Genomic DNA, 19,824 nt, shown 5'->3' with positions numbered 1-19,824 from the left:
AAATTGCTCAGCGCCCTCTACAGATATTATATGAGTGATGCACTTTGAGTACAGTTGTAACATCACAAACGAAAGTGGAAACCGGCTTAGTTTGATTTGTCTTTTATTTGTCTGGTAGAGATAAAATCAAATGGATGCAACTATTACACTCGTGTTTCACTTCGTCGTACACCGGCGATTTCTACAATCTCTCTTAAAATGTGATTTTAAACCTAACCCTTAACCCTGTAACCTCAATACCCAGAAAACATAGCGGTCAAACAGGGAAATGGTTCCAATCGTTTTTCCATCATGAATTTTTCCCATTGGGAATTTTAGAAACACTGAAAATTAGGAATGCACAATATATTAGTAAGAATTCTCCGATATTGGCTAAAAATGCCAACATCAGCATCGGCCCGATGTATAGTTCAACGCCGATGTGCAAAACCGATGTCAAAGCTGACGTGCATACATATATAACGTAGGTAGATGACGTAGTGACGCCACAAAAAATATAGCGCTACACGTTCAACAGCATTCCTAACCTAGCCCACAATGTCTGCTGTGTGGATCGAGCAGTCAACAGGTCGAGCAGTCATTTGAAAGAGTAAGAAAATTTCAGCGAGACAACTCAAAGGCGAAATCCATTAACGCCAAGATAATGGAATTCATTGCCCTTGACAATCTATCGTTCTCTGTCGTGGATGTTGGCAGCTTTCGCCGACTGGTCAGGCACCGGTATACACTACCAAGTGTCTTGTTTTGCACGCTTTGTACAAAATAATAAAATGCAGTACTACAGGATATTTCTCAACGTAGCTCTTTATTAGCTAGCTTTAACTGGCATGTTAACGTATCGCCAACCAGGATCAAACTGACCATCACCTAATCATTTGGGTGGTCTTAAACAATCATAGCACAGTATGATATGGCGGTAAAATGCATCCAATTACAATTCAGTATGTTTTCACATAAGAATATTACACCAAGTAGGTGCTATTTTTCAAGTGTTATACAGTATTGTTGAAACTCACATCCATGAGCTACTTGCTATGGGTGTCACTGCTATTAGCTTCACGACTGACATTTGGACCAGCGATGTCAGCCACATGAGTATTATGAGTCTGACAGCACAGTGGGTCCATGAGGATTTCGTACTGAGGAAAGCTGTATTGCATGCTCAAGAATGTGCTGGTTCTCTAACCGCTGCTGCCATTTCAATGGCATTTGAGATGTTTGAAACATGAACACTCCTAGCTCCATTCGAACAACTGACTCGAGAAATAAGCTCAACTGTGTCTGCAGCAGATGTGATACCCTCTGTCATGGCATTGAAACGCCTGCTCAACAAAAATACCAACAGAGACCGTCGGCTTAACTTGGAAAAGTACTCTACTAGAGGCTGTGAACAAGTGATTCGGGAGCATTCTCTCTGAGCCTCTTTTACTGTGTCACCACCATGCTCGATGCTAGGTACAAGGACTGCTACTTCGATGCAGACAAGAAACAGGGTTTAAGTGAAATGTTACAAACACAGCTGGACAAGATGGAAACGGACACACTGACAGTGCGCACAGAGGAAGAGAAGCCACGAAAAGAGAGCTGAAACTTCACTGCTTGACATATATGATGAAATCCTGGTTGAGACTGAACAAATGAACAACGAAACAGCACAGCAAGTAAGTGAAATAAATTGGTTTTGATTATGTTTTACTAGTAATAGTGACATATGTAAATGCCAACAAAATAACTTTTGGTCAGTGTGTGTGTGTGTGTGTGTGTGTGTGTGTGTTTCAACTATTTAACTGTACTAGAATGCTTAAAATGCTGCAAAAAATGTAAATATCGGTATAATTTCTTTTGGCAAGGAAAATATCAGATATCGGTATTGGCTAAAAATGTCATATCGGTGCCTCCCTACTTAATAAGGCTTACCCTGGCGTGACGTTTTGATAACCATGTAAATCTCTCTCACCTTTGCTAACTGGTGGTGTCAATTTAAAGCTCACAGAATTGTCCATTTTAAATGTTGCCAATTTATTCATTACTACATTTAGCAAACATTAGATAGTTCATTCTTACCATTGCCCTGATTTGTCAGTCTTGTCCAGATCATTATGGCATTTGTAGTTCTTTATGATAGCCACATTAGCAGTTAATTAGCATTTCATTTTTTTGGCACAGGCGAATATATACTGACAATAAAAGACCACTCTAAAATTGTCACACAACACAATGATACAGATGTCTCAAGTTTTGAGGGAGCGTGCCATTGGCATGCTGACTGCAGGAATGTCCACCAGAGCTATTGCCAGAGAATTAAATGTTAATTTCTCTACCATTATCCACCTCCAACGTCATTTTAGAGAATTTGGCAGTATGTCCAACTGGCCTTACAACCGTAGACCACGTATAAACACGCCAGCCCAGGACCTCCACTTCCGGCTTCTTCACATGCGGGATCGTCTAAGACCAGTCACCCAGACAGCTGTGGAAACTGAGGAGTATTTCTGTCCCCAGTGTGTGGGCCTGGCTCCCAAGTGTGTGGGCCTATGCCCTCCCACCCATGGCTGTGCCCCTGCCCAGTCATGTGGAATGCATAGATTAGGGCCTAATTTATTTATTTCAACTGACTGATTTCTTTACTCAGCAAAATCTTTTGAATTGTTGCATGTTGCGTTTATATTTTTGTTCAGTATATTGATAAAAATCCCCTTGTCCTAGGTAGATTTACAAAACACAGCCCTTTTTTTAAGCATTTCTAAAATCCCTTATGGGAAAATTGAATGGTGGAAAAACAGTTGGAAACATTTCCTTGTTTGACCTAGGTTTTATGGGTATTATGACTCATACTGTTGTACTCTATATACTGAGTCGCAATTCACATAATAATAAGGAATTCCCCTCGACCCCGCTCAGAAATTGTGGAAAACAAACATTCATTCCCATTGAACCCCAGTGTAAAAGAGCCAACTTCGTCATACATTTTTTGTTATACAGAATAACAAAACATGCCAAAAAACTGTGTTTAATGTACATGTAACCAGGTCAAAAATCCCAACCTACGCTTCGCAATGCTCCAATGTAGGGAAATAGAGCCTGCAAGAAGCGCCCTGTGGCTTCAGGCTATTCGGCGTGGGAAATGAGGGGACCCAGTGTCCAAGAAAGCTACATGTAGCAATGTGTGTGAAATACATTTAACTTGTTTAGTATCCACCTAATTTTCAAACGTTGCTATGGCCACAGCCAAACAATGGAAGTGACGGATTTGAATTCATTAATGTGAGCTAGACCTACTAGTAGGCTAGTTATGTTGTGATAATAACGTTAGTTGTGTCAGAGTTAAGGGCCATCCACCAAGCCAATAACTATAATGATCAACTATAGGCTACATAACTATAAAAAGCATCCACAGAGGAAAGTTGATCGTTTATCATTCTAGTCCTACACCTGTCACTCAACTGATCAACGCATCCTACTGCACACTGCCTATTAATGTGGTAACAAAACCATTCAGAAGATCTCTGACGCACACTGGTTCAGACCATTCAGTGCTTTCAGGGTGTGTTCACTGTCAGTGACAACTGCAAGTACTACTTCAATGTACAATATATGTAGGCCTAATGAAAAAGAATAGTAACTTGTATTTAAATGTAGTAATTCAACAACAAACGCTGTTTAGCCTGCATATCTTTTACAGCATGTCATTGCCTCATTGCTCAAGTGGTTTGCAAGTGATTTCCATTTTTCGAATGGTTGTCAATTACTTTGGGTCTTTTTCATTGAGCTCATCTCTGTCTGTCCTGTGCAAATATTTGCAACGCATCAGTGCAACAATGTTATCATAACCTGTCAAAAGTGATCACACCAATGCGCTTTCTCTCCTCAACTTTCCCCTACATGCCCCTATGCTGTAGGCCTGTTTTACATTTTGCAATTAGGCAGAGCAAGCCTGATCCTTTCACCAATAGGCATTGTATAAAAAATATATCAAAATGTACTGTAACTTTTGTAGCCTATAGCTTTTCCTGGGATTTCACGAGAAGAGGAATGGCCTATTGCGGAGAGGCTTCTACCCGTCAGTGCCAGGCTACTCTGTATTTTTTGTCGTATTAAAAATATTCTGCTAATGTCTCCAGTCATATAAGCATAAGGCCAACATTTTTGCTGACAATTAAAGGAGAAAAAAAAATGTCTGCCATTTCTATACACATTGGAATTCTTCCATGCAGCTTCTCACACAGTAGGGTAGGCTACATACACATATAGCCTAAAATAAAGCAATGTTTGCACAATTTTATATAGGTTGCATGTTAATGTATTGTATTGGTTGCATGTTAATGTATGCCTATAGGGAAGATAGGCCATGTGGAGATGTTCATTTTGAAACATTTTTTGATAAAATTAGTAAAGATTTTCTCAGAGGATCCCACAACGGGCCAGACCACTAGTTTGGGAACCACTGTATCCTACTAACCTCTCTGTCTCCTCTGCATGCATTGCAGCCAGCCTCACCACATCTCATCTGTCTCAGTACACTACTCTATGTAAAGCAGTTATGAGAACTTAGTAGGGTATTTTTGCTCTTGCTGAAGTAGGCTTCGTTTAACGTTTGCTTTTTACTTCATCCTTCGAGCTGGCTAACAGCAAATCTAGCCAGATCCCTTCAACATCACTGCAATAGAAATCACTACTGGCAGCGAGCCAACGAACTGACGTGTTGAGAAGTGACTATTTATTTACCAGTTGTGCATTCATTCTCCGAGGGTCGGTTTTTGTTTGGGGGATGTCGGTAGACACCGCAGGAGTCACGGGACGGTTTTAAAATGGCCTTTTGTCCGACATCTCGACTGGAACCTAGGGAAGTTCCTTTCACGCCAGGCTCTCCGCCTGTGCAACGAGAGTCAGACTTTGAAATAATGAAGGTGACGCAAAAAATATAAACCGGGAGGTAAATCTGGGGACACTGGCGAAGAAAGCACTGTTCATGATTCTACTCGTTCGCAGAGGCAGCGCGATTAGGACACAAACACATCAAAAAAATATAAGAGTTCTGATCTTTGATCAACGGGAGCAATATTTATATTAACCCGAACCAAAACAATACATAAATTACCCCCCCTATAGGTAGGCCTATAGCTCGCGGAAGACTAGAGGCTATATAATGCAATAATTAATTGACTAATTTGTGGCATATTCAAATAATTATGACGTGCCAAAAATATCGCCATGGTGAAACAAATAAACATACTTTTTATAGTTGAAAAAAAAACTTGGCAAGCAGACGTCTTGAGTTTATAGTTACGTGATGACATCACGTGTACCTTCAAAAGGAAGCTATTCGGCAATCATCGTTTATTCGAAAAACACCGCTTCCCTCATTAATCGCAATAAAGAAAGTTCCACCAAAGAAAACTCCACCCGTCGACAAAAGAAAATTATACGATTTTGGTTGATATTTAGAAAATGTCTCCTTTATCTGCCATTTCCATTACACATATCACAATGTGATATCAAAATTTTTTGGGGCGACATTGGTTCTGTCGAATTAACCTGCGTCAATGAAAACCTGTTGAATGTTGAGCGTAATCAAGCATCCTCGACACGCATATAGAAGTAGGCTAATTTGCCTGCCCACAAATGTATGCCTATTTTTTTTTTTAACTGGGTTGTTTGATAGCCGAGTATTTGTATTTGTCTTAACACCGCCACCACCAATGAGCAAATCCTTTAGCCTGCCTCTTTGTTCATGGTACCGAGTCAATGTGTGGGGTACTGTGTTCATGGTACCGAGTCAATGTGTGGGGTACAGGTTAGTCGAGATAATTTGTACATGTAGGTAGAGGTAAAGTGCATGGACCAAGTCTAGGTCCAAAAGGCTCCTTAACACCTTCTACCCCCAAGTCATAAGACTGCTGAACCTGGACTATTAGCATTGACACCCCATCCCCTTTGTTTTTACACTGCTGCTACTCGCTGTTTATTATCTATGCATAGTCACTTTACCCATACCTACATGTACACATACATGTACCTCGACTAACCTGTGCCCCCGCACATTGACACTGTACTGGTACCCCCTGTATATGGCATTGCTTCTGTTATTTTATTGTTGCTCCTTAATTTTTTGTTATTTTTCTTATTTTTAATATAGATTATTTTTTATTTTTTTTACTTCAGTTTATTTTAGTAAATACTTTCTCAACACTTTTTTTCTTAACTGCATTATTGGTTAAGGGCTTGTAAGTACGCATTTTACTGTAAGGTCTGCAACTGTTGTATTCGGATCACAGGAGAAATAAAATTTGATTTGATTTGGAGTCGTGCTTGGCCACGCAGTCGTGGGTGAACAGGGAGTACAGGAGGGGACTAAGCACGCACCCCTGAGGGCTCCCATGTTGAGGATCAGGGTGGCAGATGTGTTGTTGCCTACCCTCACCACCTGGGGGCAGCCCATCAGGAAGACCAGGATCCAGTTGAAGAGGGAGGTGCTTAGTTCCAGGGTCCTTAGCATAGTGATGAGCTTTGTGGGCACTATGATGTTGAACGCTAAGCTGTAGTCAATGAACAGCACGTGGGAAAGGGCAGTTTGGAGTGAAATTGAGATTGCATCATCTATGGATCTGTTGGGGCGGTATGCGAATTGGAGTGGGTCTAGGGTTTCCAGGATGATGGTGTTGATGTGAGCCATGACCAGCCTTTCAAAGCACTTCATCGCGACTGACGGTAGTCATTTAGGCAGGTTACCTTTGCTTCCTTGGGCACAGGGACTATGGTGGTCTGCTTGAAACATGTAGGTAATTACAGACTTGGTCAGGGAGAGATTGAAAATGTCAGTGAAGACACTTGCCAGTTGGTCCGCGCATGCTCTGAGGACACATCATAGTAATCCTTCTGGCCCCGCGGCCTTGTGAATATTTACCTGTTTAAAGGTCTTGCTCACATCGGCTACAGAGAGCGTGATCACACAGTCGTCCGGAACAGCTGGTGCCATCATGCTGTGTGTGCGGAATGGAGGCTGCCTGCACGCGTTGACAGCGAGTGCAAGTCGAGCTGATTAATAAGAATAAGAAGAAGCATGGCGGTAACTACATATGAGGACACCAAGGTCCGGACATTGGTATTTTTTCCTCATTTGAAGAATGAAGTAGGAAGCTAACGTTAAACGGAGCCTACCTCAGCAGAAGCAAAAATATGCTACTAAATTTTCATAACTTTGCTTTACAGAGAGTAAGCTACTGACACAGACGTGATGTGACGCTCAGTGGTGAGGCTAAGGCAGGCTTCAATGCATACAGGAGGAAGCAGAGACAGAGCGAGAGGAAGCAAGCAGAGGTTAGTACAGTGGTTCCCAAACTTGGGGTCAGACCCCAGGTGGGGTCCTCTGAGAAAATCTTTGCTAATCTTAACAAACAAGTTGGAAATGTTTCAATATGAACATCTCCACATGGCCTATCTTCCCTATAGGTCTACATTAACATGGAAACAATACAGTTAAAAAATGTCATACATTTTGTTTCATCACTGATGCTACATGTCAGTGTGAATTATTTATCATATTTCCCCTTTTCAGGGGTACAACATTACAATTGTATAGCTAATAGGCTATGTGTTTGTAGATCGATTGAGGTGAATGACCCTACAGCAGCCAAGGTTATAATGGCTGGGATACAGCCCTGGGTCTGATGTCATTACACCCAGCTGTTTTTACCAACACAAGATAGTTAAATGGAAACGCACCCTAGCAGGCAATTGTTGCATCTATTTTCTATGCAAACATTCTAAATGTCGACAAAAAAATCACTGGACAACTTAATGCAAGCATAGCTAGTGATTGTGAAGAAGGTGGTTTTTGTGGCAAATATTTTGCAGGTGATTCATTGTACTGCCCAAACAAGAAGTCTAAGAAACTGGACATAATTGTAGGTGCGGCTGAAAGGTTTTTGGGTCCTGCAGGAATTAACAGCCGAAGCATTGCAGGTAATAGTGAATTAAGAAGTTCCCGCTTCCCAGGCCCCTGTGCCTTTGTAGAGATTTGATTTGGAATGGACTGTGACTGAAGGAGTGGGATGTTATTTTAAAATGTATATTTTTTCTTTCTATGACATCATCCCCCCAACAGTTTACTACCCGTACAGTAGGTGGCGAAATGGACATTACATTTGTGTGAACACCATTATACTAGAGAAGAAGAAAGAAGATCGCACACTTACAACTTTGTGTCTGGAGTAGTAGATGCAATTTTATTAAATGACCAACAGGTGTTGATGCAGCTCTTCCCAGACAACAATTAGTATCGGGTTAGATCTTTATAGAAGTCTGTGGGATAATACTACTTGCCCCATATATCAACAGTAATTGACCTACAGTAGGTGTAAACTGTTATGTGATTTATTTATTGAGGAAGACCAGTAGCTTCAGTGCAACTAAAACTATATCATTGGTAACTGAATGAAGCATTGACCTTGAATGTCCTTAGTAGGTCATCAACCGAAATGCATCTGTCACATAAATGCTCAATTGAGGTAGAATTTGGTCTTAACAAAATATCTAGCATCAGATTACCCTACCTCCAAAAATATAACCATATCCTGCTGTATCTGTGGTTTAAGGGCAACTTGTCGACTTTATTTGGCATACTATCCATACTGTATATGTTTCACAACCTAAACATATAATTATTAGAGTTGCTACATCCATTTTATTTTAAATTAATACTATGTACCCATTGATTTTTGAAGAATATAACTTATAAATGCCTCATGAGCTTAGTTCAACTGTCATACCCCATCAGAACCCAAAATATAAGCTCCAATGTTTGTAAACAATGTAAACAAACACTGTATAGCCTCAAAACATTTTTAAAACTATAATTCTGATATCATGGATGGTCTATGACCTATGACCTTGACCATATTTCTCCAGGCCCATCACTCAGCTTTATACCAAAACAGAGGCAGTGAGACCACTTGTTTCAATTAAGGACTCTAGCTTTAAAGGTAAAATAGAATGTTGGGGAAAGAAGGTAAACAATTTCATAGTTACAGTTTCCTTGTAAGCTAACCACATTGTGGTTTTAGTGGTATTTTCCGAGACTGTCTTTTCAACATTTCTGGGTGGGTTGTTGACACCTAAGGATGCGGTTATTTTCTATTTAATTTTTTGTAGCATCACTAGATTGAGAAGATTTTCAGATTGATCATCTTTGTGTGCTGGGTTTCACAAAGCTCACACCCCCAACATTAATTAATTCAGGACTATCTGTCACGTTCCTGACCTATTTCTGTTTATTTGTTATATGTGTTAGTTGGTCAGGACGTGAGTTTGGGTGGGCATTCTATGTTTTCTGTTTCTGTGTTGGTTTTGGGTTGCCTGGTATGGCTCTTAATTAGAGGCAGGTGTTTGGCGTTCCTCTAATTAAGAGTCATATTTAGGTAGGCGTTGTCACAGTGTTCGTTGTGGGTGATTGTCTTCCGTGTCTGTGTCTGTACACCACACGGGACTGTTTACGGTTTGTTCGGTTTGTGTAGCCTATGTTACCTATTCATGCGTTTTTCCTTGTTTTATGTAAGTACGTCGTCTAGGTCTGTCTACACCGTTTGTTGTTTTTTGTTAGTTTATCAAGTTTGTGTTTTCGTTAAATAAATATGTCTTTTCACTACGCTGCGCCTTGGTTCCCTCAATACTCCTCCTCTTCCGAAGATGAAGAGGAGGAGGACTGCCGTTACACTATCTGTAATCATGGCAGCATCCACAATAATGTAGAAGTGTTCAGAAACCTATTCTTATTTACAATAATAGTGACCTCAATATTACACTACATTATTCACCATTTAGTTCCTATTGGGCACAAAATAATCTGATAAACAACCAAAAGAAACAGAAAATGCATCCAACAAGTTTGGAGAGTGCTAGGAATATGGGACCAAATACTAAACTTTTTACTACTTTAATACACTAAATACTTATGACACCTTCAAATATATATAAAGTTCTTTCATTTCTAAATGGTAAAACAGATATGTATGAAAATATCCTCAAATAAAAGGTGACATTCTGTACTGTCGCCTCATACAAAACATCTGATCTCAAATCCAAAATGCTGGAATGTAGAGCCAGCAAATGGGATGGTGTTTCTTTTTTATCAGTAGTGATATTTTTGACTACTGAGTGTGTGATGTCTTTAGCCACTTATGGTAAGTGGTTGGGGCCCACTGGGTAGACCAAGTAGGTCTTTATGGCAGGAGTATGGTCTTGCACGGCTGGGTGAAGTGATGTGTGAAACCATAGCTGTACCTCTGTAGTAGAGAAACCAAAGGGAGGGTCCCTTTACAGATCTGATCAGAAGGTTCCTGTTTTCTTCATGTCATTATTCTTTTTTGCTGAGAGGTCTGCAGGCTCTAGTCCTGCAGGCTCTAGTTTTATCTTAAATTGATTACTGTCCAGTCATATGGTCAAGTGTTGCAAAGAAGGACCTAGTTAAGCTGCAGCCGGCCCAAAACAGAGCGGCACGTTTTACTCTTCATTGTAATCAGAGGGCTGATATCAGTACTATGCATGCCAGTCTCTCTTGGCTAAGAGTTGAGGAAAGACTGACTGCATCACTTCTTGTTTTTATAAGAAACAATGTGTTGGAAATTCCAAATTGTTTGCATAGTCAACATTCAGACCCAGAAGAAGGCACAGTGATGCCGAAACATTGGTAATTTACCCAATAAATTACTGGGAGTTTATATATAGAGTGCGTGACTATTTTTATAGCTTATAGTTTATTCGCCATTAGTCAGCACCTCTACATAAAATAATTTTCTCTGGGTGTGCGCCAGCTCATGTTTTTTAATAGTCAACATACACACAGCACTGACACACACTTACCCCACCAGAAATGCCACCAGGGGTATTTTCACAGTCCCCAGGTTCAGAACAAAAAGGAAATGTACAGTATTATACAGAGCAATGAGTGCATGGAACTCCCTTCAATCTTACATAGCGCAAGTGAACAGCAAACCTGGTTTAAAAAAGCAAATAAAGCAACACCTCTACCCCATGTGACCTATTTGTTGTGTTTATGTACTGACATGTATGTGTAACTGATAGATATACACACACACACACACACACTACATGTTCATGTTTTTAAATTAATGTAAATTGTCAATTCTTTTGTCTGTGTTGTCTTTTTCGTTATGTGTCGGACCCCAGTAAGACTAGATATTGCCATTGGAGTCGGCTTATGGGAATCCAAAAATACAGTTGAAGTCGGAAGTTTACATACACCTTAGCCAATGCATTTAAACTCAGTTTCACAATTCCTGACATTTAATCCTAGTAAAAATCCCCTGTCTTAGGTCAGTTAGGATCACCACTTTATTTTAAGAATGTGAAATGTCAGAATAATAGTAGAGAGAATGATTTACTTCAGCTTTTATTTCTTTCATCACATTCCCAGTGGGTCAGAAGTTTACATACACTCAGTTAGTATTTGGTAGCATTGCCTTTCAATTGTTCAACTTGGGTCAAACGTTTCGGGTAGCCTTCCACAAGCTTCCCACAATAAGTTGGGTGAATTTTGGCCCATTCCTCCTGACAGAGCTGGTGTAACTGAGTCAGGTTTGTAGGCCTCCTTGCTCGCACACGCTTTTTCAGTTCTGCCCACAAATTTTCTATAGGATTGAGGTCAGGGCTTTGTGATGGCCACTCCAATACTCCAATACCTTGACTTTGTTGTCCTTAAGCCATTATGTCACAACTTATGCTTGGGGTCATTGTCCATTTGGAAGACCCATTTGCGACCAAGCTTTAACTTCCTGTCTGATGTCTTGAGATGTTGCTTCAATATATCCACATAATTTTCCATCCTCATGATGCCATCTATTTTGTGAAGTACACCAGTCCCTCCTGCAGCAAAGCACCCCCACAACATGATGCTGCCACCCCCGTGCTTCACGGTTGGGATGGTGTTCTTCGGCTTGCAAGCTTCCCCCTTTTTCCTCCAAACATAACGATGGTCATTATGGCCAAACAGTTCTATATTTGTTTCATCAGACCAGAGGACATTTCTCCAAAAAGTACAATCTTTGTAACCATGTGCAGTTGCAAACCATAGTCTGGCTTTTTTATGGCGGTTTTGGAGTAGTGGCTTCTTCCTTGCTGAGCGGCCTTTCAGGTTATGTCGATATAGGACTCGTTTTACTGTGGATATAGATACTTTTGAACCTATTTCCTCCAGCATCTTCACAAGGTCCTTTGCTGTTGTTCTGGGATTGATTTGCACTTTTTGCACCAAAGTACGTTCATCTCTGAGACAGAATGCGTTTCCTTCCTGAGCGGTATGACGGCTGTGTGGTCCAGTGGTGTTTATACTTGCCTACTATTGTTTGTACAGATGAATGTGGTACCTTCAGGTGTTTGGAAATTGCTCCCAAGGATGAACCAGACTTGTGGAGGTCTACAATTGTTTTTCTGAGGTCTTGGCTGATTTCTTTTGATTTCCCCATGATGTTAAGCAAAGAGGCACTGAGTTTGAAGGTAGGCCTTGAAATACATTCACAGGTACACCTCCAATTGACTCAAATGATGTCAATTAGCCTATCAGAAGCTTCTAAAGCCATGACATAATTTTCTGTAAACTTCTGACCCACTGGAATTGTGATACAGTGAGTTATAAGTGAAATAATCTGTCTGGAAACAATTGTTGGAAAAATTACTTGTGTTATGCACAAAGTAGATGTTCTAACCGACTTGCCAAAACTATAGTGTGTTAACAAGACATTTGTGTAGTGGTTGAAAAACACGTTTTAATGACTCCAACCTAAGTGTATGTAAATTTCCGACTTCAACTGTAAATACTGGCCTGATGCCCTCCTAGTAGAAAAAGTATCTTGCAACACATCCTAGAAAACATCATGGTCCAACCACTTCGACATACATGTACCATGAAAACATTATGAAAGTCTCTTCCCGTAATCATCATGGGGAAACTTGAGCAATAGGATTAAAATATTGCAGCGGTCAAAAGTAGGGCGCAAGTAGTGGATGGGAAAAGTGTTTACATCAGTGAGATTAAGTCTGACCTTGACATGTGGAAAATTACAGGGGGGAAAATATATAGAATGTATATATTTAAAAAACAAAATTGTGGTAACCTTATGCAAGTGTGGATTAGGCTATATCTATTTAGCAATTAACACGTTGATTGAGTGGCATCCATCTATGAATAATCACGTTCTGAAGCATTTCACAATTGGTGTGTTTTCTTTTGGCCAGTGATGAAACACCCCATCAGTGTCAATAACCTCTTGCTTCTCATGTGTGTGTTGGTCGCTTTGGGTGTGGTGCCATGTGAGTAACCTTCTGAGTGTAGGGCTTCCTTCCTCATTGCTTCTATAGAGTAGAACACATCTGCACTACCAGCCCACACAGGGGATGGCTGTCCACACACCGCATCACTACCAACAGCATCTCTGCGCCAGTAAGTAACATTTGTTCTTCAAGTGTTTATTGTGTTAAAATCAAAAGGATACAACATTTGTCGTGATGTGTTAGCCTATTCATATGAAATTATACAACTAGATAATGATTGGGATGGAGAGCCAGGTGTATAGTCACATTTAACTGTAGCGGTAAATATGCAAAGCATTTGCGGTCATGTACAAGCTTTTGCTCCCATGCAACAAATTGTAACACTAATTATTCCTAAAAGAACAGTTAGAAATGTAAAGGGAAGTTGTATTATAAAATCTAAAAATGAACAAAAGTTATAAATGTAATAAGGTACTTTTTATTTCACTCCAGAGGGGGAAAACAGTTCATACTTTGCAATTTTGGGAGAATAGGATGATGTTTTTCAGTCGTTACTACTAACAGGGGTTTGGAAATAGTTGTTTTCAAACTTTCAAACATGTTGACTTCACGTGCAGATTTAAATCCCCTTCCTGGTAACAGCTGGCTGCTCCTCTCAACTAACCACATGGTGGTTTAAATAGCACCACAAATGTCCCTAATGCCTGCTAGTGGAGGCATGCAGTTTTATGATGAGAATCCATGTCAGTCAACTGACAAAATGTCTTATCTCACTGTCTAAACATTTGTTGTATTTTGGGGGATTTATTTCAGCTTTTCACAATACATTTATAAGCAATGCAATTTGACCAAAAAACACATTATTTTCATTACCTGCAGTTCATGCACTACAAACATCTTAGAACTTATCGCATATCAGACATCTTTTCATATCAAACATCTTCCTGTGTTTGCTAGGTGGGTTGTGAGACAGCAGCGCTCTAGTGGAGAGACTATTTTAGCCTGAGTCTAAGCCCACATCAGGAGTTCTACACTCACCCAAGTCCTGCCTTGTCCAGCCCGACCCAGCCATTTTCTGACTTGCCAAGCCCTTCACAACCCAGCCATGGATGCCCTGTCCTCCCTGAGCTCCTCAACCTCCTGCTCTCATCTGTACCTCTGGGCCAGCAACACCACCAACAGCAGCGCTATTAACATTGATGTGATCCTGGAGCACTACAACCACACAGGGCGCCTGCAGCATCGCGTGCCCCGCCAGGGTGGCCTGAGCTTGGCAGCGGCCCTCTCCCTCTTCATCAGTGTCCTCATCATCCTGGAGAACCTGCTGGTCCTAGTGGCCGTGCTCTCCCGGATCCTCCACAGCCGCCGCTGGGTCTACGTGTGCATCGCCAACATCACCCTGAGCGACCTGCTGGCCGGGGCGGCCTACGTGGTCAACATCTGGATGTCGGGCGGCCAGACATTCAGGCTGAGCCCGGCTCTGTGGCTGTTCAGGGAGGGGGTGCTGTTCGTGGCCCTCGCCGCCTCCATCTTCAGCCTGCTGCTGATTGCTGTGGAGCGCTACACCACCATGATGAAGCCGCTGCACCAGAAGTCGGCCAGGAAGACGTATCGTATCTACGGCCTAGTGGCGCTGTGCTGGATCGTGGCCTTCGCCATCGGCTTCCTCCCCCTGCTGGGCTGGAACTGCGTGTGCAGCCTGGAGAGCTGCTCCACCCTGCTGCCGCTCTACTCCAAGAGCTACATCCTCTTCTCCCTGCTCATCTTCTCCCTCATCCTGCTGGCCATCGGTGTGCTCTATGGCGCCATTTACTGCCACGTGCGCAGCAGCTCCAAGGTGGGCTCCCAGCGCAGCCGCAAGCGCTCCCTGGGGCTGCTAAAGACAGTCATCTCCATCGTGGGTGTGTTCATCATTTGCTGGGGGCCTCTGTTCATCCTGCTGCTGGTGGACTTCTTCTGTGTGTCGCGGCAGTGCGCACCGCTCTTCAGCGCCGACTGGGTCATCGCCCTGGCCGTGATCAACTCAGCCCTGAACCCGGTCATCTACACCCTGGGCAGCACAGAGCTGAGGAAGGCCATCGCAGGCCTGTTGTGCTGCTGCTGCCTCAGGGCAGGCCTCTGTCACCCTGACACCTTTGTGTCCAAGGAGACCAGCAGCACTGGGAGCATCAGGCACAGCAGCCTGAGGAACAGTTTCAATAAGATCAGGAGTCTCACTGTCAGCCCCCCGCCTGCACCCAATGCCCCCAAGAAGAGCCGCCGCCTGAGCTCCACCACCACCTGCCTGTCTGTGTCGAGCGGTTAGACCACAACGGGCTGCCTGGGGCAGGCGTAGCTGTGTGTGTGTTTAAGAGAGAGACACAGAGAGACGGAGACAGAGAGTGTCAGTGGAGGCTCCTCAGAGCAGGAAGGGGAGGACCTTCCTACTCAGGTAGTTTCATAAAAGTAAAAATGTGAAAAAAAATACAAATATCAATTATTAATTTGTAGCAAACTGCAATTAAAGCCAGACTAAGTCAATGGCACAGATGGAACTATCCAAGCAGAAGATCTCCATCAAAAATCGAAGTCAGGCCTCCCGGGTGGCGCAGTGGTCTAGCACTGCATTGCATCTGTGCCACCAGAGATTCTGGGTTTGAGCACAGGCTCTGCCGCGACCAGGAGGCTCATGGGGCGATGCACAATTGGCCTAGCGTCGTCCAGGTTAGGGAGGGTTTGGTTGGTAGGGATATCCTTGTCTCATCGCGCACTAGCGACTCCTGTGGCGGGCCAGGCACAGTGCACGCTGACCAGGTCGGATGTGCATTGTGTCAAGAAGCAGTGTGGCTTGGTTGGGTTGTGTTTCGGAGGACGCATGGCTCTCGACCTTTGCCTCCCCCAAGTCCATACGGGAGTTGCCGCAATGAGACAAGACAGTAACTACTACCAATTGGATACCACGAAAAGGGGTGGGAAAGTTTTATTTTTTAAGTATAACAACAACAAAAATCGAAGTTAAAGAATATGACTAAATCTAATCAAACTTTAAATGCAATTTAAATCAAGTTTGATTTGGTTTAGATCTATTCGTTAAATGCAATTTAAATAAAGTTTGATTTGATTTAGTCCTATTCTTTAACTTAGATTTTGGGTTGAGACGGAGACGTGAATCCAACATATTAATGACTAACGTGAAGATTACATTTGAAATCAACCAAAGCTTGAAACCCTAGGCCCATATACTGTATATTGTACATTTTTGGTTTGAACCCTGGGTTGAATTAAAACAATAGCTGTTGCTGACTTTGCAAATGCTATATGGCCTAAATAGTATAATTGATGATATAGGACTTATAATGTGTGGTTACATTTAATTTGCTCTCTTAAACCTACCCTTTGGAACTACTTTGATAGCAACAGTGAATATATTTAGTTATTGAGAGGTCTCTGAATAATCACTCACAATAGCGCATTGGTAGTAGGTAATATAAAAACTAAGCTGGGTTTGGTTAAAACCATGTATTGGAGACCAAATGAATAGTTGTAGATCAACTCTCCAATAGGAGGTGCTGCCCAGACATGTTTTTTCCCTGATATTGGACATTACGTTGAAGATCTGACGTTGTTTCAAAAAGGTACAAATTCAATTTACTGTATTTTAAAGAAGGGTTGTCTATGTTGAAAATTGGTTTCCATGATGACATAATCCTGTGGTTGAAATTTCACCCTCAAAACAAAAGTTGATTACTTTTTTCAAATCCAATGTATTTTCCACGTAACATATACATTGACTAATTACACTGAGACAATGTTAATTCAACCAGTTTGTGCCCAGTGGCTCAAGGTGGGTATAGGGCAAATTCTAGTATCTTGTAGAAGCCTAAACCTATCGATGTTACATTGAGCTGGATGAATGGAATATGAAATGACAGTCATCCAATACGCTGAAATAGAAATAAGGCCATGCTCATAAGAAAAAGACTGTCCTCTCAAATCTGAAAGGGCACTAACCGCCGCTGGTGTGTGTGCATGTGTGTGTGTGTGTCTGTGTTACCACAGAGAATGCAGTTCCTCCATTATCTAACTCCACCCAAATGTGGCCTTGATACAACCAGGTCTAACGGTTTCCTCTGCTGTTGGTTTTGTTCAATTTCTTCTTTGTCTTCAGCCCAGGACCTGGTACACTGATGAAAAAGCGTCTTTGTGGTTCTCTGTTACTGTAGCAACACCAATCTGTTTCATTTTATGCATTACAAAATAAAGTTTAAAAAAAGTTAACTCATTCAAGATTTATCATAAAATATGCACTATGGAAGCTGCTTTTGTTTCACTGTTTCAGCCTTAAAACATATACTCTTTTACTGTGAAGATGGGTTTCATTGAAAGGGGTGCTTTCTTATTGTACCACTTAAATAGAACTTGATTAAAAACAAAAGAAATATGTATATATATTTAGAAAATGCAATATTATTTATACATACACTGAGTGGACAAAACATTAAGGACACCTGCTCTTTCCATGACATAAACTGACCAGATGAATCCAAGTGAAAGCTATGATCCCTTATTGATGTCACTTGTTAAATCCACTTCAATCGGTGTAGATGAAGGGGAGGAGACAGGTTAAAGAACGATTTTTAAGCAACTCAATATTTGGAAGGTGTCCTTAATGTTTTGTACACTCAGTGTACATTGTACAGAATGGTAGTTGAATACATTTTTTCAATTGGTTAAACATTTATTTTGTTCAATATTGTTTTTAAGAGTATACATTTGTTGAATGCTTTACTATTGCTGTTATTCTGAAAGAAGATTATATTTATGTTATTTTGTACATTGAAAATGTATAAATAAATATTTGAACAGAATATGTGTCTTGTGGAAAGAGTTTTTTAAAACAGTTTTTCAACAGAACATTGTACGAGGGGCAACAACATGCTGAATTACAACCTACATTTGAATATTAAAACTCAATAAACAGCAGATGTAGACAATTAACTGTTAAGCAGGTAAACCTTGGCTGGGATGGCACAGCAACGGAAACGCTCAGTCCGGTTGTTTTACTGGATCACCACTGGGTAAATGGAAATGAACCATTGACTCCCATAAGCAATTAGCACCATCTACCTCAAGGTGGAGACATGTTACCATGGGCTTGCGTGAAGATGTTGCTTCACCTCCAATGGCAAGTTTCACCAGTGCTGCTTGCATAGTTACAGAAACATAGTATTCAGTAAACAGTAATCTCTGAAGTACTTACCTTCTGATGAGGTTAACTGATGAGTCATGCATAGAAATGGATATCAACACGTTGGCAAAATGTCCAGACATAAGGATTGGAACATGTCCAGATTCCTTCCATGTGAGATATCAAGTGACAAGAGTAACTATGTTTGCAGAGAATGTATTCCTTTTAAGATCATTTTCTGCCTCCGAGCCATAGTTTATTTTGCATGCCTGAATTTCCAGTATGTCCAGAAAACCTCTTTGTTTTGTGACACCAGATCTGTGAGTGAGGTGCAATGGTGAGAGTTGAAACGGAACCCCTGAAGGTATTTAATAAATTAATTAAGATTTTCTGACATCATGTAAAGATAGGGAAGATAACTAGAAGTTACCCCTAAGCCATGTACTGAGTTGTCTGAGCTCTGGTGCGTGCAGTTTGTTTTGTCACTAGGTGAGAACATATTACCATAGCTCCAGAGTCCCGCAGCGGTCTAAGGCATTGCATCTCAGTGCTTGAGGCGTCACTGCAGACACCCTGGTGCAAATCCAAGCTGTATCACAACCGGCTGTGATTGGGAGTCCCATAGGGCGGCGCACAATTGGCCCAGCATCGTCCAGGTTTGGCCAGTGTAGGCCGTCATTGCAAATAAGAATTCGTTCTTAACTGACTTGCTTAGTTAGATTTTTTTTTAAATAACACAGAATTCCATGTCTGTCTGCAACTCTTTGTCACTCTCCCTCTTTCTGCAAGGGTGTCTGTTGGAGGATAGTTCAACCTTAGATTGATTCTGCAAGTCACACAGGGACCAGAGTCAGAGCGGGAAGAACTGTAGCGGAGAGGAAACCCGTGTCAGGCAAGGAAAACAAGCACAACAGGATAACATGATCAAAATAGTAACAAATGGCTACAAACGTAGACTGACTGAGCACTGATTACGAAGTGGCAGGACTGAGTATTTGCAGAGGTCTTGATTATGGAACAGGTTGCAGCTGCTGGGGACTCCAGCACACCTGTCTCCACCCACACAATCACACACACACAGAGAGAGAGGGAGAGGGAGAGAGCACTGGGAGGAGTGGCGGCAGGTCAAGGAGACACAGGATGAGCAGTAGAGGGCTCATGTAACAGATGTAACAGTAATATTCTCAAATTGTTCTGAGAATGTTAAGAAATAACATTCTTCTGTTGGAATTTCAGTACTTCAGCATAATGTTTCCTCATGTCTCTGATTAAAGTCATGTTCTCAGATTGTCGCGAGAAGATTAAGTAACACTGTTCTTCTGTGGGAATTTCAGTACTCCCACAGAAGATTCCACACAAGTTCCCATGTGTTT

The 19,824-nt window shown here is 41.6% G+C and overlaps 1 protein-coding gene across 2 annotated transcripts; it reads left to right on the top strand.

The window, feature by feature from the left end:
- The first annotated feature begins 507 nt into the window (after positions 1 to 507).
- LOC129810905 (sphingosine 1-phosphate receptor 4-like) lies at positions 508 to 18,131 on the top strand. 2 transcript variants are annotated; one of them, XM_055861888.1, is made up of 3 exons: positions 508 to 1,661; positions 13,372 to 13,453; positions 14,242 to 18,131. In XM_055861888.1, the coding sequence occupies exon 3, from the start codon at positions 14,390 to 14,392 to the stop codon at positions 15,587 to 15,589; it is 1,200 nt and encodes a 399-aa protein (XP_055717863.1). In that variant the 5' UTR covers positions 508 to 1,661; positions 13,372 to 13,453; positions 14,242 to 14,389; the 3' UTR covers positions 15,590 to 18,131. The 2 variants fall into 2 exon arrangements, with proteins under 2 accessions (XP_055717863.1, XP_055717864.1); XM_055861889.1 differs by having other exon boundaries at positions 13,372 to 18,131.
- Positions 18,132 to 19,824: the final 1,693 nt, after the last annotated feature.

This window comes from Salvelinus fontinalis, chromosome 14 (assembly GCF_029448725.1).
Source record: "Salvelinus fontinalis isolate EN_2023a chromosome 14, ASM2944872v1, whole genome shotgun sequence".
NCBI classification, from domain to species: Eukaryota; Metazoa; Chordata; class Actinopteri; order Salmoniformes; family Salmonidae; genus Salvelinus; species Salvelinus fontinalis.
This window is presented reverse-complemented; position numbering and strand designations above follow the sequence as displayed.

What these genes read in the sequence shown, in the direction of transcription:
- LOC129810905 (XM_055861888.1), top strand. Translation starts at nt 14,390, where the DNA reads ATGGATGCCCTGTCCTCCCTGAGCTCCTCAACCTCCTGCTCTCATCTG.